The sequence below is a fragment of the Aquarana catesbeiana genome, linkage group LG04 (assembly GCF_042186555.1).
Source record: "Aquarana catesbeiana isolate 2022-GZ linkage group LG04, ASM4218655v1, whole genome shotgun sequence".
Lineage (NCBI taxonomy): Eukaryota > Metazoa > Chordata > Amphibia > Anura > Ranidae > Aquarana > Aquarana catesbeiana.
Genome location: NC_133327.1, coordinates 362,486,452 through 362,514,137, shown reverse-complemented (window position 1 = coordinate 362,514,137; position 27,686 = coordinate 362,486,452). Strand labels below are relative to the sequence as shown.

The window sequence follows — 27,686 nt, the reverse complement described above, 5'->3', positions numbered from 1 at the left end:
CCAGCTTCTTTCTTGTTGCCTTTTCTTGTTAATAGTAATTTGACCCCCCTTTTTTTCATCTTGTTTTGTTCAGGCATTTATTCCTTTAAATAATTTTCTAGTAAGATTTTCACATCTGTTGGATTTCTAAGTGATCGTTGCCCACCCCTCCGATGGAGTGCTTAGGGACATCCCAGTTATCTAAGAATTAATATTTCCTGTGTGCCTCAAAGGACAATAAAGAAATATGTTTGTACTTACCAAACATTTTTTTTTTCTTTAAGTCCATTGAGGAGTACAGGTCCTATGATATTTAGGATCCTATGATATTTAGGGATGAGGTTATACTGCAGGCTGCTCTTCATTTTTTAAAATTTTTTTTTTGCTACCTACTGAGGGCACAACCCAGTTGTCTAAGAATTATTGACTTGCTGTGTACAAAGAAACTATTTTGTTGTCTTGAAGCACTATTGTAGTGTCCACACCTATAGGATGGTAACCTGACTTTTCTGATTTCGGCATAATTATATAACTGCAGACATTTTTGTCAAAGCTTTAATAAGGGTAAATACTAGCCGGATAGGAGCAATACGAAATCAACAGACATATATGCATGTTGCTGTAGAATACATGTAATGGCACATTAGGAATATGTGTAAAATATATGTGTTTGTACATATGAATATTTCCACATGCTCCTTGCAGGTTTTAGCTTATCCTTTTAAATGTTTAAAATACATTTATTTACATTTTTTCAAGTTAGGGGTTATGTCGCACCAGCAACTTAGCAGCAAATATTTGTAGCAGCTACAAATCACTCGCTTATTTCCTTTGGAGTTTTGTAGCTGGCTACAATTCTGCTTTATGCAACTACAAATTGCTTGTGTGTCTTGATCACCACCAGCTGCATTGGATAATATCATTAGCTACTGAACCAGAGATTTTGTAGCTCGCTATAAGTACTGCAAAAAGGTTAATAGCTCTGTGACAGAGTTATAAATCACTGGAATCCCTGCAAAAAAAATAAAAATGTGTTAGAGAGAATCTGTATCTGCAACAAAATTACTCAAGTGACAGGTACCTAAGGCTGCCTATAAGATGGATAGTTATCTGTTTTAAAACAACAAGGATTATTTGGCAGCATGATACAATATTTAAAAGTACTCCTTCCATATTCAGTTTTAAAAAATAATTGTTTAAAGAAAAACGTTTGCTTGCATATACTGTATTGCCGAAAGAAAGTGTTTGCTTATTTAGCTAAATTCACAAGCATCTTCTAACTTTTTCCTGTTTCTTTTTTTTTTAAGGCAGTGCTCTTCATTCTGGTATATTGTGAATTTATATCAGTACAAATACTGTTCGGGGTGATGATGGTACCACAGACAACTGCACTATGGCCAAATCTGTTTCTTCACTAATGCTTACACAACTTGTTGGAGTAATGAACAAAAAAAACATGTCAAGCTACCAACTTAACAATGGATTGAATATAAAATGGCAGCATTTCACAATTTAGAAAAAATGGGAGGAGGACAGCATACATGGTTGACCTGAAGGAAAGAAACAATGCTATCCTGATGTAGAAACCTTCTTGATCAAGGCAGCCATGGGCGAAAATGTGAGTTTTTGGGAAAGCCTTGTGACCGGACATCCTGTGTGTCCTGAGTGGAGGCAAGAGGCCGAGGGATCCATTTACCACCTGGCCAGTGTTCTGTTTGTGTTAGGTTGTATGGGCGGAAGCGGTTTCTTTGGACTTCTATATGTGTACGCCTTCTTTGCCTTGAGTTTTCTCTGTACCTCTATATGGGCCTGGCTGGATGTCTGTGCTGCGGATGTCTTCTCCTGGAACTTCATCCTTCTTGTGATCTGTATTGTGCAGCTCATTCATCTTGCCTACCAGCTGAGAAGTGTCACCTTTGACAAAGAATTCCAAGATGTGTACACTGCAATCTTTAAACCCCTGGGGATCTCATTAACTATATTCCGGAAGATCATTTCATACTGTAATGCAGAAGTGGTCACGCTGGAAAGGGAGCATTGTTATGCAGTTCAAGGCAAAACTCCCATTGATAAACTTTCAATGCTTGTGTCTGGAAGGTTGGTGTTATAGTTTAATATATCTATATATACATATGTAGATGTATGTAAATACTTCCAATCAGGCCAGTGGTAGCTTAGCTTATCAAAGGCTTTTAAATTGATGCTAACCTTTGCCCACCTTTAGTATGCAGCTTTACGTTGCATATTCCTTATTGAGCGTTTTTTTACTTTTAATGTGTATGTATGGGCAAAATAAAAAATAAAAAACATGTGCAGCATATCTCTGTATGCAATTAATGCACATTTACTCATGTTTTGTCTGTTTAAGAATACCTATTGGCCCTGCCACAAATCCATCAAGCTTCTAGCTTTCTGTAGCAAATTGACAGTGCTACCTCTGCTGAAATACATAGTAGTGTTGTCAGCCTTACCCATTGTACTCCGTACTGGACAGCATAAGTACATGATGACATCACCATGCTCTTTTCATCATTTATATTTTGAATAATTCTTAGTACAGGGGAGGAAGTGCTGATAACATAAATAGGGAGAATTTACCGAGATGAGGAGGAGGATTTGTTCTTTAGTCCAGTAGGTGAAAACATAGGGCTCATAGAAGTTAGGGACTCCCCGAATAACTGTACTTGCATAATTTTTACAAAATGTGGGGAGATGTGCATAAAACAATTTTTTTTTTTTTTTTTGCCCAGACATTAAACCTTGAAGAAAACTTAGCCCTGTTTCGGATAAGGGAATACTGCTCTTCTGTTTTGGAATGGGGAGGGCTTTGGAGGTGCAGATGATGTAGAAATATTCCTCACCTATTTGCCATTCTTAAAGTGTTACTAAACCCAGGACCCTGCATTCACTATATCTAGTCTCCAACAATACACAGAACATGGAAATGCAATTATTTTAGTAAATATAAACTGCTAAATACCGTTTCTCATCAGCAGTATATAGCAGTCTTGTGACTTCTATCAGTCTAGTTAAAGCTTGTGGGATGAGTTTTCATTCTACTCTGACAGCCCTATGAGTCTGCAGGACCCCAGACCTTCTATCTACACAGCGCTGATTGGCCCTATGCTGATCACATGCATCCTCCCAAGAAAAAAAAAAAGCTCTCTAGCAATACACACCAAACTGAGCATGTGCAGAGTGTGGAAGAAAGGGAGGATCAGTGATGACAGGATCAAATAGCCTTTTTACACAATGCATAGGATTAACCCCTTAGGTTCCACAGTGAGTATAACAAGCATGCTTTACTGCAAATACAGACTGATTTTACTGTTGTGGGTTTAGTAACACTTTCAATTATCTTCTCACCTCTTATGTATTAGATGTACGTACCTCTGATTGTAGTAAGCAGTGATCCCAAGGAATGGTATGGGTATTTTCCAAGCCTAAGCAGAAACCATAGGAGGAGCTTTTCTGATATTTACGATACCTGCTTTGGCTGGTTACATTTGAAACCCATCTTTTATGTACTATTTATTTGTGAGCTTCAGCATTTTTGTATATTGTTTTGTGTTGATGTTTAAGCAGAATATATACTGTATACATTTTTAATTGCTGAGTTATTTTATTTATTTCTGTTCTCTTGAATTTCAGACAGGAGTGGTAAATAATTAATTAGATGATTGGTATAAAAAGCAAGAAAAATGTTTCAATATTATAACCTGTAGATGCCAATAGATGGGGGAAAAAATTGAAACAAAAAGGTTAAAACCTAACTGATTTTAAAAGGTTGCATTTTTTTTTTTTAAATACGTATTTTTGTGCCATATACATTATATCTATATAACTAGAATTTTTTTTTATACCCCTTGTGAAGTGTGAATCTAACTGAATACAGTTAGGAGGATCTGAATAGCATAATCTTTCACCCTGTGTTCACATGAAGTACAAATCAAAGTTTTTTTTCTAAAATAGAAACTTACACTAACCAAAATGGGTCATTTCAGAGAACTAAAGCTTCGTACACACGATCGGATTTTCCGCAGACAAAACATCAGACTTTTGTCCGAAGGGCATTGGCCAGGAACTTGTCTTGCATACAAACGCCACACAATTTTGTCCAACAAACACGAACGTAGTGAAGTACTATGTGGTTTTTCATCTCTTTAGCACCACCCTTTGGGCACCTTCTGCTAATGTTGTGTTTGAGCATTGATTCCGAGCATGTGTGTTTGTACTTTGGACTTTTGTCTGATGGACTTGTGTACACACGCCTAGAAAATCTGACAACACACCGTTGTCCGCAAAAAATTTATAAACCCGTCATCCAACATTTATCCATGGAAAGATGGCCAACAATTGTCTGAGGGAGCGTACAAATGGTCAGATTTTCCGCCAACAGCCTATCATCACACAATTCCCGTTGGAAAATCTGATCGTATGTACGAGGCTTTAGAGCTAGGGTGCTTTGTGAGTAATTTGTCACTGTTCAGATAAGCCTGAAGGTTCTCTACTATGTATGCAAGGTTGAATTAGACATCCTTCTAAAGAGGAAGTAAACCCAGATGGGATTTACTTCCTTTTTTTGCTCCCTGCAAAGTAAAAGCATATTGTGCTAGTATGCATCGCATACTAGCACATTATGTGATACTTACCTGCAAACGAAGCCTGTGCTATCCCCACTGGAGGCCACACCCATGTTCGCTCCTCTTCCATCCAGGGCCGCGGACTCCTGCTCTGTGACTGGCCAGGGTCACATGACATCACTACCACGCATGCGTGGGAGCGGCAGTTAATGCACTCGCTAGTAAAGAAACGGCTCGGAGGGCCGTTTCTTCACAATGCAAGCGCTGATGACATCATCAGGGCAGTACAAAGTAAATATCTCCTAAATGGCACACGTTTAGGAGATATTTACTGTACCTAAAATGGAGGTTTACAACCTCTTTAAGTATTGTCATTTTTTTTGTGGGGGTTTTTTTTTGAGACGCGTAGTAACTGTTAACTCAAAAAATGATTCTGCCCTTTCTTCAATTGCTGTAAAACGCTCTGCCCCAGCTGTCAAGGTGTATTCATTGACCCCTGTCCCACTGTATGTCTCTCTGACAGCGCCTGCTTCTGCCGCTGTAGATATAATGTGACCAGCATCCCTGCCATTTTGTTACGTGTGGCTGCAGTGAGGAATTTCACGGCTGCAGCTGATTGGGCATGCAGCCTGCTATCATGTAAAAATTTCCCATGGGTTTGGGCTGGTTCTCTTGATGTTGTTCTGTTGGTGGGCTTCAGATAGCTCTCGGGCAATTAAGCGGTTCACCTCCTGCAGTAGCTGATTAGTCTGTTGATTATTGTTTGCCCAATAAAAGCTTTTTTTTTTCCAAGTTCCTCGTTTGGATGCAATAATAGGTGTCTATCGCATTAAGGCACTGCTTACACCTGAGCACTAAGTTTTAAGTGGAACAGGCTCCACTGCTAGTGGCAGTGGTAAACCATGCATGAGACCAGGATACCCAGGAACAGTCAGAGCAGGTTTGTCTTGTACTTTTATTCTGTAAGGCAGCAAAAAAAACATGCAGTAGTTTCAGTACAGGAGGGCTTTGTACATCATTTCTATAGTATAAAACATACATACAAAACATCTGCTTGTCCAACTAAAAGACTAAACTAATAATGTGGAATGTTTTTGTGTCAAATAACTATTTGATAAAAAAAAAAAAACTCAGACCAGTTTCTGACTAATAAGGTTCTCCAAATCAAACAGGCAGCACCTGTATCTTTTTAGTGTTCTGTCAGCACTTAGACTTTTCATACCGCAGCAGATCCCAAAGCAGAGAGAGCAAGAGACAGACCTGAAGACCTGACCATCGGTATGCTCACATATAGTCCTGTGTATAGCTGAGACAGATGACGAGGTCTGGCTACCTGGTAGGATGTGGACCTATGAATGGAGGATTATTCCAACCAAATTTCTGCAAATCCTCCGGGTTCCAGAACCCAGTACAGAATTTATTATGATTCTGAGAAAACACCATGTTTGCTTTCCCTATATCGGTCATCAACCCTGGAGCCTCCCACAATGTGTAGGTGAGTAACTAGGTGACACATACAGTATCCACCCTCCAATAACCTGCTAGCCATTGCCTCACAGCATATATTTCAATACTGAAATCATAGCTGTTTAAAAAAACCTTTCCAATGAAATTTTTTTTTTGTAATGATGAAAAGCAGACAGCTCTCATGTGTATGCAAATGCCATTGAATAGGGTCAATTTTGTAAGCTATTTGTAGTTATTTGTATAATGATCTTTATTTTCAGCTTTTCTATCGAAGCTAAAAATGTTGGTCGCTATGGCAAATTGCAGTTATTATAGCTTTGTGAATTGAGCTTCGTGTCTTCTCCATGACCCTGGGAGCCCTGAAAGCCGAGGAACCTGATTTACAAAATAGGATTTTCGTACGTACCGTAATATCTTTTTCTTAACCTCCCTGGCGGTATGATTATTTCGGATTTTAGGTGCTGAAAGCGGTGCAATTATTTTGCATGGAAATTTGGCGTTTTATATTGTAGGCCTGTAATTCCTAACAATAACACACTTAATGCAGATGTGGCTAGATGGTTATATTAGATACAGCACCTCATCCCAGAGTAATTAAATGACTGATAGGTAAAGGGACAGGGGATTATGGCGGTGCTAGAGTAAAACATGTGAAAATGAGAAGGAAATATAAAATTACAAATATTTTATTTCACAATATTAAATACATAGAAAGAGCAATAAAATAATTAGCAACAAAAAACATATATATTGCGTGTGACCCAAATACAGTAGGGTGGGCCAGCTGGAGACGGCCTTCGAAGCAAGGGCTCAGTTTCCTACATGTTTCGCCAAGGCATTGGCTTCCTCAGGGAACAAGAGCTCTTTGCAATATACAAGAATCTATACATAGAGATACAAAAAACATCATGTAAACAAGCAGGAACACTAGAGTATGAGCTGTTATAGACATTGCTAGATGTTGGAATATTATGGCTGGACAGTCTCACACAGGGAGGTAACACTAAAGTAACCCCGGGATTCCAAACATACCTGAGCAACAGACACCCAGGGTAGGCGCAGCAGAGTACCCCCGGATGGGGGAAGGGCAGCCTAGCGTTTCTGCTTGTTTACATGATGTTTTTTGTATCTCTATGTATAGATTCTTGTATATTGCAAAGAGCTCTTGTTCCCTGAGGAAGCCAATGCCTTGGCGAAACATGTAGGAAACTGAGCCCTTGCTTCGAAGGCAGTCTCCAGCTGGCCCACCCTACTGTATTTGGGTCACACGCAATATATATGTTTTTTGTTGCTAATTATTTTATTGCTCTTTCTATGTATTTAATATTGTGAAATAAAATATTTGTAATTTTATATTTCCTTCTCATTTTCACATGTTTTACTCTAGCATCGCCATAATCCCCTGTCCCTTTACCTATCAGTCATTTAATAACACACTTAAATCTGCCCACCAAGAGTCTAGTAGATATCCTGGGTATGATGAAGTTTGAAACACAAAATCATAAATTATAATATAATAAATAAATATAAATAGTTAAAAAAAAATAATATAATAATAATAAAATAAATTTCCCCACGATTCACTATCGTTCAATTCTGCAAGTGTTCTAATTTACTATCGCTGTTTCTAGCTGGGCTGAAGCCACTTTTGATGTAAAGGGACACTTTTTGGTTGCTATGAACAATCTCAAGTTTCAAGGCAGAAAGAACAGTATATATAATATTAAACTGCATGCAGGGAATTGGACGAAGCACTGGGGACAAAAGGGATGTGAAATGATTTCATACAGTACTGTAATCTGTAAGATTACAGTACTGTATGTGTTATGATTTTTACATTTTTTTAATTTGCCGCCAGGCTCCGCCCCCGTGCGTCGCGACACTTGCAGGGAATGGAGCCTGGCACAGAGAGGCTTCGGAGGAGACAGAGCCTGCAGACACAGTGGGGGGACATCGCAGGATCCTGGGGACAAGGTAAGTACACCGCTCCAGGATCTTGCAATGCAATCCCGAGTGTGGCTCAGGGTTACCGCTAATGGTGCTGAAATTTAACCCAGAGCCACACTCGGGAATACTGTCAGGGAGGCTACAGTCTGCTGAGGGACACAGGAATTGTAGAAATTCCACGTAGTTGTAAGGGCAGAAGGTTTTTTGTTCAGCTCTCCCTCCTGCTCTCCCTAAATACTTACTTAAGCCTGATCTCAATCCAGCACTGTGCCCAAGAGCAGCAGCTCTCTCCTCTCTCTCTCTCTCTCTCTCTCTCTCTCTCTCTTTCTCTCTCTCCTCACTGGACACAGAGGCAGCAGTGGGAGCCATTTGTTCTTGCTGCTGTCAATCACCGCCTGTGAGTCATGCCAAGTCATGCTGTGTGTGTCAAGGAACACACATAGCCCTGCTCAGGATTGAGCCCGCACAAGAGCCCTCATAGCAAGTGTCTTACTATTGGGGCACTCGGTAGGGAGGAGGAGCCACGAGTGCCAGCGGGTAACCCATCACAACTAAAGATAAAAAAATTACCTCAAGTAGCTTTAGGCCTCAATCGGTAAAGTGTAGGACCAACTAAACATCCACAGGTGGAAAAGCACAGTACTGTACTTCCTACTGAGTAGGGATGAGCTTTGAGTTAGAGTCGAACTCATGTTCGACTCGAACATTGGCTGTTCGCAAGTTCGCCGAACAGTGAACAATTTGGGGTGTTCGCGGCAAATTCGATTGCCGCGGAACACCCTTTAAAAGTCTATGGGAGAAATCAAAAGTGCTAATTTTAAAGGCTTATATGCAAGTTATTGTCATAAAAAGTGTTTGAGGACCTGGGTCCTGCCCCAGGGGACATGGATCAATGCAAAAAAAACTTTTAAAAACGGCCGTTTTTTTAGGAGCAGTGATTTTAATAATACTTAAAGTCAAACAATAAAAGTGTAATATCCCTTTAAATTTCGTAGCTGGGGGGTGTCTATAGTATGCCTGTAAAAGGGGCGCATGTTTCCCGTCTTTAGAACAGTCTGACAGCAAAATGACATTTCAAAGGAAAAGTCATTTAAAACTACTAGCGGCTATTGCGTTGCCGGTCCGACAATACACATAAAAGTTCATTGATAAAAACGGCATGGGAATTCCCCACAGGGGAACCCCGAACCAAAATTTAAAAAAAAAAATGACGTGGGGGTCCCCCTAAATTCCATACCAGGCCCTTCAGGTCTGGTATGGATATTAAGGGGAACCCCGGCCAAAATTAAAAAAAATGACGTGGGGGTCCCCCTAAATTCCATACCAGACCCTTCAGGTCTGGTATGGGTATTAAGGGGAACCCCGGCCAAAATTTAAAAAAATGACGTGGGGGTCCCCCTAAATTCCATACCAGACCCTTCAGGTCTGGTATGGGTTTTAAGGGGAACCCCGCGGCAAAATTAAAAAAAAAAAACGGCGTGGGGTCCCCCCAAAAATCCATACCAGACCCTTATCCGAGCACGCAACCTGGCAGGCCGCAGGAAAAGAGGGGGGGACGAGAGAGCGCCCCCCCTCCTGAACCGTACCAGGCCAAATGCCCTCAACATTGGGAGGGTGCTTTGGGGTAGCCCCCCAAAACACCTTGTCCCCATGTTGATGAGGACAAGGGCCTCATCTCCACAACCCTGGCCGGTGGTTGTGGGGGTCTGCGGGCGGGGGGCTTACCGGAATCTGGAAGCCCCTTTTAACAAGGGGACCCCCAGATCCAGCCCCCCCCGTGTGAAATGGTAAGGGGGTACCGTACCCCTACCATTTCACTAAAAAACTGTCAAAAATGTTAAAAATGACAAGAGACAGTTTTTGACAATTCCTTTATTTAAATGCTTCTTCTTTCTTCTTTCTTCTATCTTCCTTCATCTTCTCCTGGTTCTTCTGGCTCTACTGGTTCTTCCTCCGGCGTTCTCGTCCAGCATCTCCTCCGCGGCGTCTTCTATCTTCTTCTCCTTGGGCCGCTCTGCACCCATGGCATGGGGGGAGGCTCCCGCTCTTCTCTTCATCTTCTTCTCTTCTTCATCTTCTTCTTCATCTTCTTCATCTTCTTCTCTTCTTCGTTTTCTTCTCTGGGCCGCTCTGCATCCATGCTGGCATGGAGGGAGGCTCCCGCTGTGTGACGGCGTCTCCTCTTCTGACGGTTCTTAAATAACGGGGGCAGGGCCACCCGGTGTCCCCGCCCCCTCTGACACACGGGACTTCCCTCTGATGTCACGGGGAATGCCACAGGGAAGATGAAGAGAAGAGCGGGAGCCTCCCCCCATGCCATGGGTGCAGAGCGGCCCGAGGAGAAGAAGATAGAAGACGCCGCGGAGGAGATGCTGGACGAGAACGCTGGAGGAAGAACCAGAAGAGCCAGAAGAACCAGTAGAAGAAGAAGAAGATGAAGGAAGATAGAAGAAAGAAGAAAGAAGAAGCATTTAAATAAAGGAATTGTCAAAAACTGTCTCTTGTCATTTTGAACATTTTTGACAGTTTGTTAGTGAAATGGTAGGGGTACCCCCTTACCATTTCACACGGGGGGGTGGGATCTTGGGCTCCCCTTGTTAAAGGGGGCTTCCAGATTCCGATAAGCCCCCCGCCTGCAGACCCCCACAACCACCGGCCAGGGTTGTGGGGATGAGGCCTTTGTCCTCATCAACATGGGGACAAGGTGTTTTGGGGGGCTACCCCAAAGCACCCTCCCAATGTTGAGGGCATGTGGCCTGGTACGGTTCAGGAGGGGGGGGCGCTCTCTCGTCCCCCCCTCTTTTCCTGCGGCCTGCCAGGTTGCGTGCTTGGATAAGGGTCTGGTATGGATTTTTGGGGGGACCCCACAGTGTTTTTTTTTTTTTAATTTTGGCGCAGGGTTCCCCTTAAAATCCATACCAGACCTGAAGGGTCTGGTATGGAATTTAGGGGGACCCTCACGTCATTTTTTTTTTAAAATTTGGTTCGGGGTTCCCCTGTGGGGAATTCCTATGCCGTTTTTATCAATGAACTTCTATGTGTATTGTTGGACTGGCAATGCAATAGCCGCGAGTAGTTTTAAATGACTTTTTTCCTTTAAAATGTCATTTTGCTGTCAGACTGTTCTAAACATACTATACGATGTTTATAGACACTTACTATAGACACCTCCCAGCTACGAAATTTAAAGGGATATTACACTTTTATTGTTTGACTTTAAGCATTATTAAAATCACTGCTCCTGAAAAAACGGCCGTTTTTAAAAGTTTTTTTTGCATTGATCCATGTCCCCTGGGGCAGGACCCGGGTCCCCAAACACTTTTTATGACAATAACTTGCATATAAGCCTTTAAAATTAGCACTTTTGATTATTCATGTTCGTGTCCCATAGACTTTAACGGTGTTCGCGTGTTCGAACGAACTTTTTTCCTGTTCGCATGTTCTAGTGCGAACCGAACAGGGGGGTGTTTGGCTCATCCCTACTACTGAGGGAGAAAACTAGACCAGCAACTAATTTGCTCAACAAAAATAAATGTTTATTGGGCCAAGTCCCAGAGAAAAAAAACATATCTTTAAGGGGAAAATCAAACATACATACTGGGGTTGATTTACTAAAGGCAAATAGACTGTGTACCTTGCAAGTGCAGTTGCACCTGAGCTTAGTAAATGAGGGGAAGCTCTTCTACCTTCCATCATCCAATCATGTGCAAGCAAAACTTCTTTTTTCTTGCATGTGATAGGGTATTCTTTGTAAAGGAAAGCTTTATCTAATTTACTAAGCTCTGGAGCAACTGCACACCATTTGTGTGTAGTAAATCAACCCCACTATGTTCAATAGCAAAAAAGCTATTCAGACAACTGCAGGAAAGGCTTAAGCTTAGCATACCTAACTTTTTATCCTGCAGAGAAAGGAAGCATGGACAGACAGAACATGTCCAGAGGAAAAAAATCAACCAATCAACAGCCAGAGGGTTAAGTTGAACAAACCCTGCCTTAACTTCAGGGAGAGGGAGGTCCATGATAAGAAAATGATGTTACATGATGGCTAACTAATATCTTAAAGAGATATCCATTGATGAGAGAGTCCTCACAACCTTAATTAAAAATGGAAAGAAAGGAACTAAACTTTAAGCTGGGAAAATTTGAAGGGTACTAATCTAATCCTTCGTAAAGTGGTTGTAAAGAGCCTGATCTCGATCCTGCACTGTGTCCAAGTGCAGCGGCACTGCTCTCTCTCCTCACTGGACATGAAGGCAGCAGAGGGAGTCTTTGGCTCCTGCTGCTGTCAATCAAATCCACTGAGGAGTAGGAGGGGCCTAGGAGGGGCCTAGCCACTCTATGGGTGTCAATAGACGCGCACAGCCTGGCTATGGATCAAGCCTGCACAGGCTCTACCATAGGATGCGGCTTCCTGTAGTGGCACACAGAGAAGAGGAGTAGTCAAGAGTGCCTGCAGGGGACCACAGAAAAGGAGGATTCGGGCTGCTTTGTACAAAACCATTGCACAGAGCAGGTAGGTATGATATGTTTGTTATTTAAAAAAAAATCTACTTTATAATCCCTTCAAAGCCTAAGTACAGCCAAAATCACAAACGGAAAACTCATCACAACATAACTTATAGTCAGTAGGATGTATCCCTTGTGCTGATTTCTCTTCTGTTAGTGAAAATCTTCCTCTGTCCGGGATGGAAGAGGACTCCTCTGCAGGGAGTACTGTGAGTATGAGTGGGATACCATGACCAAGGATAGGGTAGGCTGCTGAAAGAGGTGCCTAATTGAAAGGTCAACAGTGTAAGCTACAGGGGGAAGCCTGAGCATTAAAATTGCAAGGGAGTAAATTAAGTACGATGAACAAATAGGTCCCCACTGAGACATAGGGCTTTTGGCATATTAAGAAATTGCTCCTAGAAGCAATAGATTTTGAGTGCAACATGTTGCACTGTGTAAGAGAAAATTAGGCCCAAAGTGAGGGAAGATCTAGTGCAGGGATATGCAATTAGCGGACACCCAGCTGTTGCAGAACTACAAGTCCCATGAGGCATAGCAAGACTCTGACAGCCACAAGCATGTCACCCAGAGGCAGAGGGATGATGGGACTTGTAGTTTTGCAACAGCTGGAGATCTGCTAATTGCATATCCCTGGTCTAGTGTACTCACAAACTCAAACAGCTGATGCTGATAAGGACCACAGGTGACCAAGTCAATGTAGGCATGCAGTGAATAGACAACAAATAATCCATGAAGTGTTTCAGAAGTAGGAACAGCAGCAGGGTGGTGTTTCCTAGTGGATTACATTGTTTTCTAACCAATATAGCTGAAAGATGTCAGTGGTGGGAAAATGGCACCCAACTGTACCAATTGTGAGATATCTCCTAGTTCTTTAGCCAAACTGGCCTCAGAGACTGGTTAACACCAGAGGCTGTGCCACAGCTCTGGATCTGGAAAGCACTTTGTGGCTAACACAGTACACAAAGGTCTGGAAAAAGCCACAATGCAGAGCCAGTGCCCAAAGGTCACTTTTCAAGCTAGCCCTGCAATCTTTGGTCCAGCGGATCCCAGGTACAGTTTACAAAGTTTTTCTTCTGAGGATACGCCAATCTGGATAGCTGCTGTTTAGAGACTAGCTCAAGCAGCGTTTTTGTCTTAATTAACATCCCCATTGAAGAAAAATATTGACTGTGTATTGAGGATATTCATTGAAGAAAAAGACGGAATAAAAAAAGAACAAAAAGGCTAGTAAAAATATAGTTACAGTAGGCCTCATTCACATGGGCTTTTTTAAGCAGACAGTAGATCCCTGTGCAAGAATCAACAGGTTCTTGTGGCTGGCTGGAATCACAGAAGGTCTTAGATAGCTGTGGCCGCTCAGCCAGTACAAATCAATGACAGAAGGAAAGGAGCTTCAGCTATCACTGTATATCTGCACATCCATCTGTTGCCATCTGTTGCCTGTGGCAAGGAACAGATGCAGAAAGATAGCGTCCAGGGCCAATCATCTGTCACCTGTACCCACAAGTAAGGCTGAGTAGCCACAACTGTCTGAAACCATCTGTGATTTCAGCTGCAAGAATCCGCTGATTGGACAAAAAAGTCTGCGAATGAGACCTTTTACTTTTGAGATACTTTTTTAAGCAGAGCTCCAGCCTCCTAGCACACGAGTGTAGTGCACCCCACGTAGAAGCCGCAGGTGAAAAGGGATCCCCCACCCTCCACAGCTAGGCATTCCGAATTTCCACAGTCTCCCAAAGTAAAAATGTTGTATTTTATTGGGGGCATAAAACCTGGATGGGTAGTAGGCAGGGGCGGCCCGTCCATTAATGGTGCACGGGCGGCGCACCCCTGTCCATCGTCGCCTCCCCTATCCATACGTCCGGCCCCTTTCAGGACACCGGCGCATGGATACCAATGCGGAGGGGCTGTTTTTTTGAAGCACCGATTAGAGCCAGAGGCTCTAATAGGCTTCAATATAGGGTGGGTTTGGGTCGCAGAGACTGCGCTCTGAGCCCACCCAGGTGTGTTACAACAGCGAATTAATATTCACTGTTGTAACACTGATCCTCCTCCCGGCCAATCAGGAAGCAGGTTTTGACACCAGTTTTGTATTTTATTGAGGGGATAAAACCTGGATGGGGAGTAGGCAGGGGGGGCCCGTCCATTAAGGGTGCACGGGCGCCGCCCCCCATCGATCGCCGCCTCCCCTATCCATGTGGCCGGCCCCTTTCAGGACACCGGCGCATGGATTCCAATGCGGAGGGGCTGTTTTTTTTTAAGCATCAATTAGAGCCAAAAGCTCTAATAGGCTTCAATATAGGGCGGGCTTGAGTCGCAGAGAGTGCGCTCCGAGCCCAACCAGGTGTGTTACAACAGCAAATCAATATTCACTGTTGTAACACTGATCCTCCTCCCGGCCAATCAGTAAGGGGGTTTTGACACCGGTCACCCGATTGGCTGAAAGGACAGGTGATCCTATTGGACGCCTAGGAGGAGGAGGGGGGAGCCGCACCGCGGAGGCCCCTGTGATGCAGAGAGGACACATGAGACGCCCATAGGAGCCCGCAACCCGCTGCCCGTAGGAGTCCACAACCTGTCCATATGAGCCTGCAACCCGCCGCCCGTAGGAGCCCATAGGAGCCCGCAACCCACTGCCCATAGGAGCCCAAAACCCGCCCATAGGAGCCTGCAACCCGGCCGCCGCCCGCCGCCCGTAGGAGCCTACCCACCTGCAACCGATGGGGTAAGTGCCAGGGTAGGGGGGGTTCCGCTGACCGACCAACCCTCACCCCCCCAAAAAAAAAACACCAGCCACCACCAGGAGTAGAGGTATTATGGGATGCCCACTTGACTTCAGACAACTTCAGGAACAACAGTTGCTATATGCAGTCTATATACACTCCTCTGCTCCTCCAGCACACTTGATGCAGAACTCCACTGATACACTTGGCAAAAAGATGATCCTGACACAGCACTCAGTCAGATCACCCCTTTCACTAGCCCTACTGGCTACTTCTCCTGAGTCCTCCCAGACTGACACCACAGTCCTCCCAGAAAGCTCACTCACCAGCCCACCCGACTGACTCCTCTCAGGAACTCCTGGATGTGCTGACCTGCTCCTGCTGTCCTTGCTCCCGTGCCTCCAGAAAGGATTTCCTCCCTGTGTTGTAGAGGGTCCCTCCAGCACCCATGCACACAATGGCCACTCTTTTTCATAAATTCCTGCAACTGCTTCAGAGTTGCTTGTAGGCCTCTTGATAGCCTCTCTGAGAAGTTTCTTCCTGGTACTTTCATCCAGTTGGGAGTGACATCCTAAACCAGGGAGGGTCTGTGTTGTACCAAATACCTTCACTGTGCTTCTAGGCAGTGATAAAGCCTTTGAAATGTGTCCGTATCCATCTCCTGACTTGTGCCTGTCCACGACTTTATCACAGAGATCCCGGTGACCCTGCCTTGCCACCCATAGTTGATTGTTTGCTTCAGTTGCACTACCAGGGACTTAAATGCTCCAGGAAAGCTCTTTTCATGCTGAGCTGATCAAAATGACCAAAGCTGATCGCAGTTGAAAGTCAAATGGCTTTGTGTACAATTGGGAAGGTGATTAGCTACAAATGATTGAGCTTACAAGTCATTTTTAGGAGGGGGGGTGTTTCTTTTTCCAACTCAGTGATTCGGTTTTTGAATTTTTTTTTAAATTCTGACACTTTGGTGTTATATATTTCACTTGGATGTTATAAGTTGCACTGAGTAAATACAGCTGGATAAAACAAAACTGTGTCTGTCATTCTTTCTGGGGTCATTATTTTTTTTACCCACTGTATATACCATAGTTTGCAGGCGCTATAACTTTCCCGCAAACCAATCAATATACACTTATTGGGATTTTTTTTTTACCAAAGACATGTAGCAGAATACACTTTGGCCTAAATTTAAGTAAAAAATTATTACTTTTTAAATTTTTTTTATGTTTATATAATAAACAATAATCAAACACTACCAAAAGAAAGCTCTGTTTGTGGGAAAAAAGTGAGTGTTGCATTTCTGCACAATTACCAGTTAACCACTTCAGACCCGGAAGGTTCTACCCCTGTTACGTCCAGGCCATTTTTGGCGATACCGCAGTGCGTCACTTTAACTATTAATTGCGTGGGCGTGCAACGCTGTAACCAAATAAGATTAATGTCCTTTGTTCCCACAAATAGAGCTTTCTTTTGGTGGTATTTGATCACCTCTGTGGTTTTTATTTTTTTGCACTATAAACAAAAAAAGACCGACAATTTTGAAAAAAAAAACAATATTTTTTTACTTTCTGCTATAATACATATCCACAAAAAATATATAAAAAAACAAATGTATTCATTACTTTAGGCCAATATGTATTCTGCTACATATTTTTGGTAAAAAAAAAAAAATCACAATAAGCATATATTGTTATAGCTTATACAAAATAGGGGCTAGATTTATGGATTTTTATTTATTTTTATGTTTTTACTGGTAATGGCGGCGATCTGCGATTTTACATTACATGTGACATTATTACATTGATCAGTGGTATTAAAATGTACTGATCAATGTATAAATTACACTGGCAGGGAAGGGGTTAAAACTAGGGGGCAATCAAGGGGTTAACTGTGTTCCCTGGGTGTTTTCTAACTGTGTGGGGGCTGGGATGCCTGGAACAACAAAGAGATTGCTGTTCCTGATCACTAGGAACAGCAGATTTCAAAGTTGTCCCCTGACAGAATGGGGATCCATCTTATTTACATAGGCAGATCCCCGGTCTGCCTCACCTCACCGCGATTGTGGGTGGCTGGTGGACATCGCGGGCGTGCACCCGCAGCTTAACATGCACGGCCTGACGTACGGGTGCATCGGTTTGCGCAGGAGAGCTGACCTGCCGCCATATATATACAGTGGCTGGTCGGCAAGTGGTTAAAGTAGCGCAGTGCTGAATAGCAAAAAAAAAAATGGCCCGGTCATGAAGGGGGTACAAAAGTGTGAGCTGGAGTTTGACTTCAATTTGTTAGTGTATCTAAATCTACTAGTGCATCCAACATTACCCTTCCATCCAGACTAACAATGCTGCTGTCCAAAGCTACCCCTGTGCTCATTCGTTCAAGTGGGGGCACTCTAATACAGGAGGGGTGATACTAGCCAGGTCACAATGTGAAAACAGAAGGGAAAAAGCTTAAAAAAAAAAGAAAACTAATGCAGCCACCCCTTCTAATGATTGGAAAGCTGCAATATATTTCATTTTTGGTTTTGGGTTTAATGCCGCTTTTAACCACTTACGCCCCGGAAGGTTTTACCCCGTTCCTGACCAGAGCACTTTTTCCATTTTTGCACTGCGCTGCGTTAACTGGTCATTGTGCGGTCATGCAATGCTGTACCCAAAGAAAATTTGCATCCTTTTTTCCCCACAAATAGAGCTTTCTTTTGGTGGTATTTGATCAACTCTGCGGTTTTTATTTTTTGCAATATAAATGAAAAAATACAGAAAATTTGGAAAAAAAAATGATGTTTTCTACTTTTTGCTATAAAAAAATACAATAAACTCAATTTTAGTTGTACGTTTACTACAAAAAGTATTCAGCCAGATGTCTCGGGTAAAAAAAAAAATTCAATAAGGGTATATATATTAGTTTGCGCAAAAGTTATTGTGTCTACAAACTAGGGTACATTTTCTGGAATTTATGCAGCTTTTAAGCCTCGTACACACAATCGGATTTTCCAACGGAAATTGTGTGATGACAGGCTGTTGGTGGAAAATCCGACCGTTTGTACGCTTCATCGGACAAGTGTTGAATGGCAGGTTTTAAAATTTTCTGTGGACAACGGTGTGTTGTCGAATTTTCTGAACGTGTGTACACAAGTCTGTCGGACAAAAGTCCAAAGTACAGACACGCATGCTTGGAAGCAAGGACGAGACAGAAGCAGTCGGTCTTGTAAACTAGCGTTCGTAATGAAGAATTAACATTCATAACGTGGCAAAATATGAAATCTCGAAATGCAGCGCACAATTCTCTTCTTTATTGAGATAATAATGAAGCTGATTTGCTGATGATACTGATGGAGTTATGGCAAATTAATTTTCAAGGCCTTTTCTTTCTGGTGATATCAAGAGTAATATTATTGTGCTTTTTTTTTTTTTTTTGGGCAAGTTACCACAACACCATTATCCCGTAGTTTTTAAGATCAAAGATACAACTATGTTGGTGTTCCTTGTCAATTTTACATTGTATTTTTTTTAATGTAACTGCCTACTCCCAAACTGTCATTTGTAGTAAAACACATAGCCAAGTATTTTTCTCCACAATTTTTTTAATTGTGCATTAAAAAAAGAAAACAAATAAAATTAGACATGCTATCTGCCAATAGAACTTAACCAAAAAGTGCATTCTATGCATCCAAAAATATAGAAAATATACCAAATCAAATCATTATTCAACCAAAAAAATAATGTCAAAGCAATAACTCCAAGGCGGATAATAAATAACACATTATCTCCTCCGATTCCGCAACATGTCTGGTTGACGAACGGCCGTTCAGAAACGAACTGAAAAGTGCGAAATGAAAAGCACAAAATGAAAAGCGTGAAATGAAAAGCGTGAATAAAACACTCACAAAACTTCTACTAACACGAAATTAGCAAAAGGAGCCCAAAGAGTGGCGCTAAAAAGCTGAAAAACCACATAGTACGTCTAGTACGTCACTATGTTCGTGATGGTTGGCCAACAATTGTGTGCCGTTTGTATGCAAGACAAGTTTGGGCCAACGCCCTTCGGCCAAAAGTCCACGGTTTTGTTCAGTGTTCAGTCCGATTGTGTGTACAAGGCTTTAGTTTATGATTGCCTATCTCAATTCTTGAGGTGCTGAAGTGGCAGGGCAGTACAACCCCCCCCCCCCCCCCCCAAATGACCCCATTTTGGGAAGTAGACACCCCAAGGAATTTGCTGAGAGGCTTGTTGAGCACAATGAATATTTTATTTTTTTGTGATTGAAAAATGACACAAAAAAAACTATTTTACACAAAGTTGTCACTGAAATGATATATTGCTCAAACATGCCATGGGCATATGTGAAATTACACCCAAAAATACATTCTGCTGCTTCTCCTGAGTACGGGGATACCACATGTGTGAGACTTTTTGGGAGCTTAGCCGTGTACAGGACCCCGAAAACCAATCACCATACTCAGTACACCGTACTCAGGAATTTCACATATGCCCATGGCATGTTTGAGCAATATATCATTTCAGTGAAAGCTTTGTGAAAAAAAAAAAGTATTGTCTTATTCCCGCTTATCATTTAGTGGCAACTTTGTGAAAAAAAAAAAAAAATTGTAATTTTCCCGAAACTTGTGGCAAAATATAAAATATTCCATGAACTCAACATGCCTATCAGCAAATAGCTTGGGGTGTCTCCTTTCCAAAAAAGGGTCATGGGGGGGGGGGGGGGGGGGGGGTTGAACTGTCCCGATATTTTATGCACAACATTAGAAGCTTATTCCACCCATCACCCACTATCTTCTAACCACTTGAAGACAAAGCCCTTCCTGACACCTTTTGTTTTTATTATTATTATACAGGATTTATATAGCGCCAACAGTTTACGCAGCGCTTTACAATATAAAAGGGAGACAATACAGTTATAATACAATAAAATACAAGAGGATTAAGTGGACCCTTCTTAGAAGAGCTTACAATCTAATAGGGTGGGGCAGGTGGTACAAAAGGTTGTAACTGTGGGGAATGAGCTGATGGAAGTGGTAGGAGATTAGTTAGAGACGTGACAGGCTTTCCTGAAGAGATGAGTTTTCAGGGATCGCCTAAAGGTAGCAAGAGTAGGGGATAGCCGGACAGGTGGAGGTAGCGAGTTACAGAGGATGGGAGAGGCTCTGGAGAAATCCTGGAGACGAGCATGGGAGGAGGAGACGAGAGAGCTTGAAAGTAGGAGGTCTTGAGAAGAGCGGAGAGGACGATTTGGGTGATATTTGGAAACAAGATTGGTGATGTAGCTCGGGGCAGAGTTGTGAATGGCTTTGTATGTTGTAGTTAGTATTTTGAATTTAATTCCTTGGGTGATTGGGAGCCAGTGTAGGGATTGGAGGAGAGGATTGGCAGACACTGAGCGGTTGGTAAGGTGGATAAGTCTGGCAACAGCATTCATGATAGACTGAAGAGGGGATAGCCTATGGAGATGCAGGCCAGTGAGAAGGGAGTTGCAATAGTCAAGGCGAGAGATAACAAGGGAGTGAATGAGGAGCTTGGTGGTTTCATTTGTTAAAAAGGGGCGAATTTTAGAGATGTTACGGAGGTGAATTCTACAAACTTTTGACAACGATTGGATTTGAGGCTGAAATGACAAGTCAGAGTCTAGGATTACACCTAGTACCCTGGCGTGAGGGGAGGGACTGATGGTTGCATTGTTCATTTTGATGGAAAAGTCATGGAGGGGGGCACGGGCGGGGGGGAATATTAATAGCTCAGTTTTGGAGAGATTTCGTACTGCGAGAGGAGAATGAAGGAGTGAGGTGAGGAGTAGACAGATAGATTTGGGTGTCATCAGTGTATAAGTGGTATTGGAAGCTGTGGGCGGTTATCAAGTGACCAAGGGAGGAGCTGTAGATAGAGAAGAGAAGGGGTCCAAGAACAGAGCCTTGGGGGACCCCCACAGAAAGGGTCAATAGAGAGGAGGAGACAGTTGTAGGTGACACTGAAGGAGTGCTGTGATAGATAGGCAGAGAACCAGGATAGAGCAGAATCTCATCTGGTTTTTTTTTTATTATTCTTTTTGCCTTTTTATTTTATTTTTACGCTGTTCCTTTAATTTTTTTAAATGTTCTTTTTTATCATTTTTATTGTTATCACAGAGAATGTAAATATCCCCTATGATAGTAATAGGTATCGACAGGTACTCTTTTTTTTTTTTTTTTTTTAAATGGGGTCTATTATACTCTAGATCTCTCCTCTGCCCTCAAAGCATCTGACCACACCAAGATTGTGACACCAAGTCCCACACAATCTTACCAGCGCTCCCTATGTAGTCTGGGCAGTTCTCCCGCTCTACGTAATTATCTCTTCCCTCGTAAACCATAAAACTATATGTATAGCCTGTTGCCCTGCCACAGAGCTTATACATCTTGACCCCATATCTGGCACGCTTGCTGGGAAGATACTGTTTGAATAACAAGCGGCCAGAAAACTTAATCAGGAACTCATCAACGCAGACAACTTGATCAGGCTTCCACCTGAATTCCGGGTTGGCCAGTGAATGGGGAAAGTACGGGCGCTGCAGAAGTGGTGGGCTCCCAATTCGGATTGGCAAAAGCAGCAGGAAGGGCAATATGGGCTCGACAGGCCTGTCTTTGTCTTCTTGGTGGCTGTGGGACACTACTTGTCCTAGCCACCACACCAGCTTGAACTGCACTTATGGGACTCGCCACGTCACCAAGTGTTACTGCAGTGCAGGATGTACGACCAGGGTGTACTAGGCCGCTGGTGCTTGCCAGTTTACCAGAAGGATGAGCGGCACTAGTACTGTCTCTCTGCTCCATACGAGAGCCCTGTGGTTCTTGCACCTCAACAACATCAGAAGAACAGGGTCTGGTACGCCTGACCTTAGCAGGGACCACTACTCCGTCGTCAGAGCTATCTGTTAGGGTGCCACTGCTGTCTACAGGATCGTATTTTTAGCCTGAATCTGACAGATGGGTGACTTCCTCTTCACTCTCATCTGTCATGCTCAGAAATGTGTAGGCCTCTTCACTACTGTACCTTCGATTGGACATTGTGGCCTCTAAATTTACTGGCACAACTAGTGAAACTCACAGGAAAAAAGAACACCTGATGGTCAGCGACTTCTTCAAACGCTACCAAAAAAACTGTTAGCATTCGCAGGGATCAAATGTCAAAATGTTAAAAAAAAACAAGACACAGCTTGGGGACAAGTCCTTTATTAAAAAATAAAGAAATAAAAATGTCCCACGAAGTCCATTCATCTTCTTCTATCGATCCGCCGACGGATCGAAAAAAAAAACCCGCCACTGATCCGCCTCCCGCCGTCTAACGCGTTCTTGCAGGTGACAGTTCTTATTATAACTGAGGGCGGAGCCACACGGTGATGTACCCGTGTACCATTTCACACAGGGGGGCGGGATCTGGGGGTCCCCTAGTTAAAGGGGGCTTCCAGATTCCGATAAGCCTGGTACGGCTCAGGGGGGGCGAGAGCCCTCTTTTCTCTTAAGGGTCTGTTATGGATTTTGGGGGGACCCCTGCGCCATTTTTTAAATTTTTGCGTAGGGTTCCCCTTAATTTCCATATTAGACCCGAAGGGCCTATCGATGGGCCGCGGCCAGGGAGGTGGAAGTGAAAAATGAATATAGCAGATATATAGTAGGTGCTGAGAAAAAAAATTAAAAAATATCCAATTTGTTTACAGTGCGCACAGTTTTGTGAGGGATGCTGAAGAGTTGTAAAAGTGGGTGGAACTCCACTTTAAGACTGTTTTCAAATTTTCACAGTTCCTGTGTCTTTTAATGAATTATAAAGAAATATTATATATTTATTTTCCCCTATTTGCTTTTAAATGTGATGGTCAGTAACCAGTAGCGAAGTATAGTAGACAAACCAGCTTTCAACTCTTCGTATCAGAGCAGCCTGAATTTCAAGGCCTCTAAGTGTCTGGAGAAGGCACTGAAATGTATATGCTATTCATTAATGTTGAATCAAAGAAAGCTACAGATCATTGCAGTGCAGGTGCAGTACTGTGCTCAGCCAGCTCAGTTATAAGGCAATGTACACAAAGCACTGTGCTATGCTGGGCCGCTAAATGATGCATCTGGAGCTCTGCAGTCTTTTAGTGTAAATACTGCAAAGGCCAAGGTGGGGTTACAGAACTCTTTTCACTTCAGTTCCAGTTTAATTGATGGAACGTATCAGTTTATAATACCTATATGTACTGTATAAAATCTATATGCAATATGTCCATTTTATTACAGAGATTACTTTTTTGTCATATGTTTAACTGACTGTCAAGGCATCTATAATGTTGACTGATAGAGAGTAACAAACACAAAGTGGAACATCCATTATATAAGATTTGCAAATGTTACTCTTTTATTAAACACTATAAACATTGAAACTTTAACCACTTCAATACCAGGCACTTTCGCCCCTTCCTGCCTTGGACAATTTTCAGATTTCAGCACTGTCGCACTTTGAATGACAATTGCGCGGTCATACAACACTATCCAAACTAAATTTTTTTTATCATTTTCTTCCCACAAATAGAGCTTTCTTTTGGTGGTATTTGATCACCTCTGTGGTTTTTATTTTTTGCTAAACAAACTAAAAAAGACCAAAATTTTTGAAAAAAAAAGTTTTTCTTAGTTTCTGTCATAAAATTTTTGTTTACTCCTTCACTGATGGGCACTGATGAGGCGGCACTGATGAGTTGGCACTGATAAGGTGGCACTGATGGGCACTGATGAGGAGGCACTGATATGTAGAATTGATGGGCACTGATATACAGCACTGACCGGTGGCATTGATGGGCACTGATAGGTGGCACTGATTGACACTGATAGGCGGCACTGATTGGCACTGACAGATGGCACTGATAGGCAGTACTGACAGGTGTTACTGCTGGGCACTGTGATGGGCACTGATTGGCACTGTGGTGGGCACTGATTGGCATTTTGATTGTCACTGAGAAACTTTATTGAGGGGGCACTGACTGGCAGTTGTTGGGCACTGATTGGCAGCTGATGGGCACATCTGAAGGGGGCTGTGCTAATAATCAATGTGCTGCGCAGACCCCCCCCCCCGACAGGGAGAGCTACCGATCGATTCTCCCTGTCAGTTCGAACCGAGGAAAGCCGTATACCGTCACATTCGTCAATGGGCACTGATACGTGGCACTGATGGGCACTGAAAGGCAGCACTGATGGGCACTGACCGGTGGCATTGATGGGCACTGATAGGTGGCACTGATTGACACTGATAGGCGGCACTGATTGGCACTGACAGATGGCACTGATGGGCAGTACTGACAGGTGTTACTGCTGGGCACTGTGATGGGCACTGATTGGCACTGTGGTTGGCTCTGATTGGCACTGTGGTGGACACAGATTGGCATTTTGATTGGCACTGAGAAACTTTATTTAGGGGGCACTGACTGGCAGTTGTTGGGCACTGATTGGCAGCTGATGGGCACATCTGAAGGGGGCTGTGCTAATAATCAATGTGCTGCACAGACCCCCCCCCCCCCCCGACAGGGAGAGCTACCGACCGATTCTCCCTGTCAGTTCGAACCGAGGAAAGCCGTATACCGTCACATTCGTCAAAGCTGATCAAGTGGTAAGAAGCCTCTGTCAGAGGCTCCTTACCACGATCGGAGATGTGGTGTGTCAGATTGACACGCTGCACCACCGATCGCCATGCTGCGCTCCCCCACGAGCGCGCCGGCATGTTATTTCTGCTGGCTCTCATTCTCATATGACGCCTACTCAGGATAACAGAACCACAGCCCGGCCGTCAATCTGCTATAGGCCGGGCGAGAAGTGATTAACAAACAATCTAAGAGTTAAAGCATAAAACTAAAACATATACACTCACCGGACACTTTATTAGGTACACTTTGCTAGTACCGGGTTGGACCCCTTTTGCCTTCAGAACTGCCTTAACTCTTAGTAGCATAGATTCAACTAGGTGTTGGAAACATTCCTCAGAGATTTTGGTCCATATTGACATGATACCATCACACAGTGGCTGCAGATTTGTTGGCTGCATATCCATGATGCGAATCTCCCATTCCACCACATCCCAAAGATGCTCTATTGGATTGAGACCTGGTGACTGTGGAGGCCTTTGGAGTACAGTGAAATCATTGTTAAAGAAATCAGTTTGAGATGATTTGTGCTTTGTAACATGGTGCATTATCCTGCTGGATGTAGCCATCAGAAGAGTAGTCATAAAGGGATGGACACGGTCAGCAAAAATACTCAGGTAGGCCGTGGCATTTAAACGATGCTCAATTTGTACTAAGGGGTCCAATGTGTGCCAAGAAAATATTCCCCACACCATTTACACCACCACCTGGCTGAACCGTTGATAAAAGGATGGATCCATGCTTTCATGTTGTTTACGCCAAATTCTGACCCTACCACTGAATGTCGCAGATGAAATCGAGGCTCATCAGGACAGGCTAAGTTTTTCCAATCTTCTACTTTCCAATTTTGTTGAGCCTGTGCGAATTGTAGCCTCACTTTCCTGTTCTTAGCTGACAGGAGTGGCACCCAGTGTGGTCTTCTGCTGTTGTAGCCCATCTGCTTCAAGGTTCAATGTGTTGTGCATTCAGAGATGGTATTCTGCACACCTTGGTTGTAACACATGGTTATTTGAGTTACTGTTGTCTTTCTATCATCTCAAAACAGTCTGCCTATTCTCCTCTGACATCAACAAGGCATTTTTGTCCACACAACTGTGGCTCACTGAATATTTTCTCTTCTTAGGACCATTCTCTGTAAACCCTAGAGATGGTGTGCATAAAAATCCTGTCACTTCCTGTCGGGTCTCTTGCGGCCATTTATTGGTGCTGGAAGGCACGCTGACTCTTGGAAGAGCAGCGTTGGTGTACCCTGCTTGACGCTGTATATGTTGGTGCTGACGGCATTTTTTCTTTTAGCTGCTATTTTAGGTAATAAACCTATTGCACTATCACTGTTGTTCTCCTTTATTTGGGTACATGGTTATCCACAGAGGAGGAGATCATGAGTATCTGTGTGCTGTTACCATATGGCTGGAAGGGATCTGTGAGAACTATTGGTTCCAAAGGCTTGTTAAAGTTTGATGCCTGGTGGGTGTACCTCCGTCACACACTGTGGTGGAGCACACATGAGCTAATATTGGCACACTATTCACTTCTGAGCACGGTGCTTGGAGGACTTTTGAGAAGAAGATCCTCTGTTTTTTGGGATATTCCAGACTTTATAATTCTTCTCTTTTTTTTATATTATTCCTATTTTTTGTACATACACATTGTGAAGATATATATTTTTTCATATCATCTTTATGGATATTTGTATGTAATACACTATGTGATTTTGTGGTTGCACAATAGTGCCTTACTTTTTTGTTATATTTTATGAAAATTGAAAGGAGTGATCGCGAGTGGTCGGCGGGAATTGCGACCGATGCCGCTGCATCGCGACTGCCGGCCACACGCATCGGCTCCAGCGTCGCACGTGCGCCCCCTACAGCCCTTAAAGCAGCCAACGTACCATGACGGTGATTCGCCCAGGGGAGCCAACCTGTCACAGTGTAACTGCGGCAGGTGGTCCCTAATCGGTTAAAAAAGACCTCCACGAGGCTCTAATCATCCCATAAAAACATCAAGGACAGTGTTTGTACAAGTTATATACTCAGTGGTGATACCCAATACCATGAACGACTGTACGTTCCAAATAGTTCAGTAACAGTTTTGTATGGAAAGGGAAATCCAACACATTTCGAATATCTGTAAGTTATCTTCATCAGGGATATCACCCAACAGGACCTCATATCTTTTTGATTCATATACATAACCCCCTAGGGCTGAGTGCTTTACCTATCTCTCAATACCGTATTTCGTTCCAACTCCCGTCTCCGGAGGGATTCTATAAGCGTATACTCTCATTGATGTTTTTATGGGATGATATGAGCCTCATAGAGGTCTATTTTAAAATTGTGAACAATAAAAATTTATATTTTTATACCATATGTTTTTTTGTTACATTGATTGCCATGTAAATGTCCCACAAAGAGGTATATTGGAGTATTCTTGAACTAGGCTGAACTCTACTAGACACAAAATTGTTCAATTATTTTTTATTCCTCAATGGCCACAAAGGATTGAATTCCACTTTGTCTTGCTTTGCGAAGAGCAGTGACATCATTACTGTGTTGTACATGTGTAGCTTGCACAGAGAGCAGAGATGTGGAAGGAACCCAGCAGGCTCCACCCACTATCGTCTGCCTATAGGAAACGACAGGAGGGGCGGAGACAAAACCAGTCAGCCTACACAAGGAGAGAGAGAGAAGCAGTGACTGGTCTTTACTACAGGAAGCTTCTACACAGAGGCAGTTTCATCCTGTATTACTGCACAGATCTTGAATAAATACACAAAGCACACCAAGGTTCAATAGGAATATACATGTCTCCTTTATTTAGACAATATTT

The 27,686-nt window shown here is 43.0% G+C and overlaps 1 protein-coding gene across 1 annotated transcript in view; it reads left to right on the top strand.

Moving 5' to 3' along the window:
- Positions 1 to 27,686, top strand: part of POPDC3 (popeye domain cAMP effector 3) — a 98,806-nt gene that overhangs the window by 54,697 nt on the left and 16,423 nt on the right. Inside the window, exon 2 of the mRNA XM_073627009.1 lies at positions 1,287 to 2,076. Within this exon, the coding sequence (XP_073483110.1) occupies positions 1,586 to 2,076 (491 nt within the window). The 5' untranslated portion in view covers positions 1,287 to 1,585. The remainder of the gene's footprint in view (positions 1 to 1,286; positions 2,077 to 27,686) is intronic.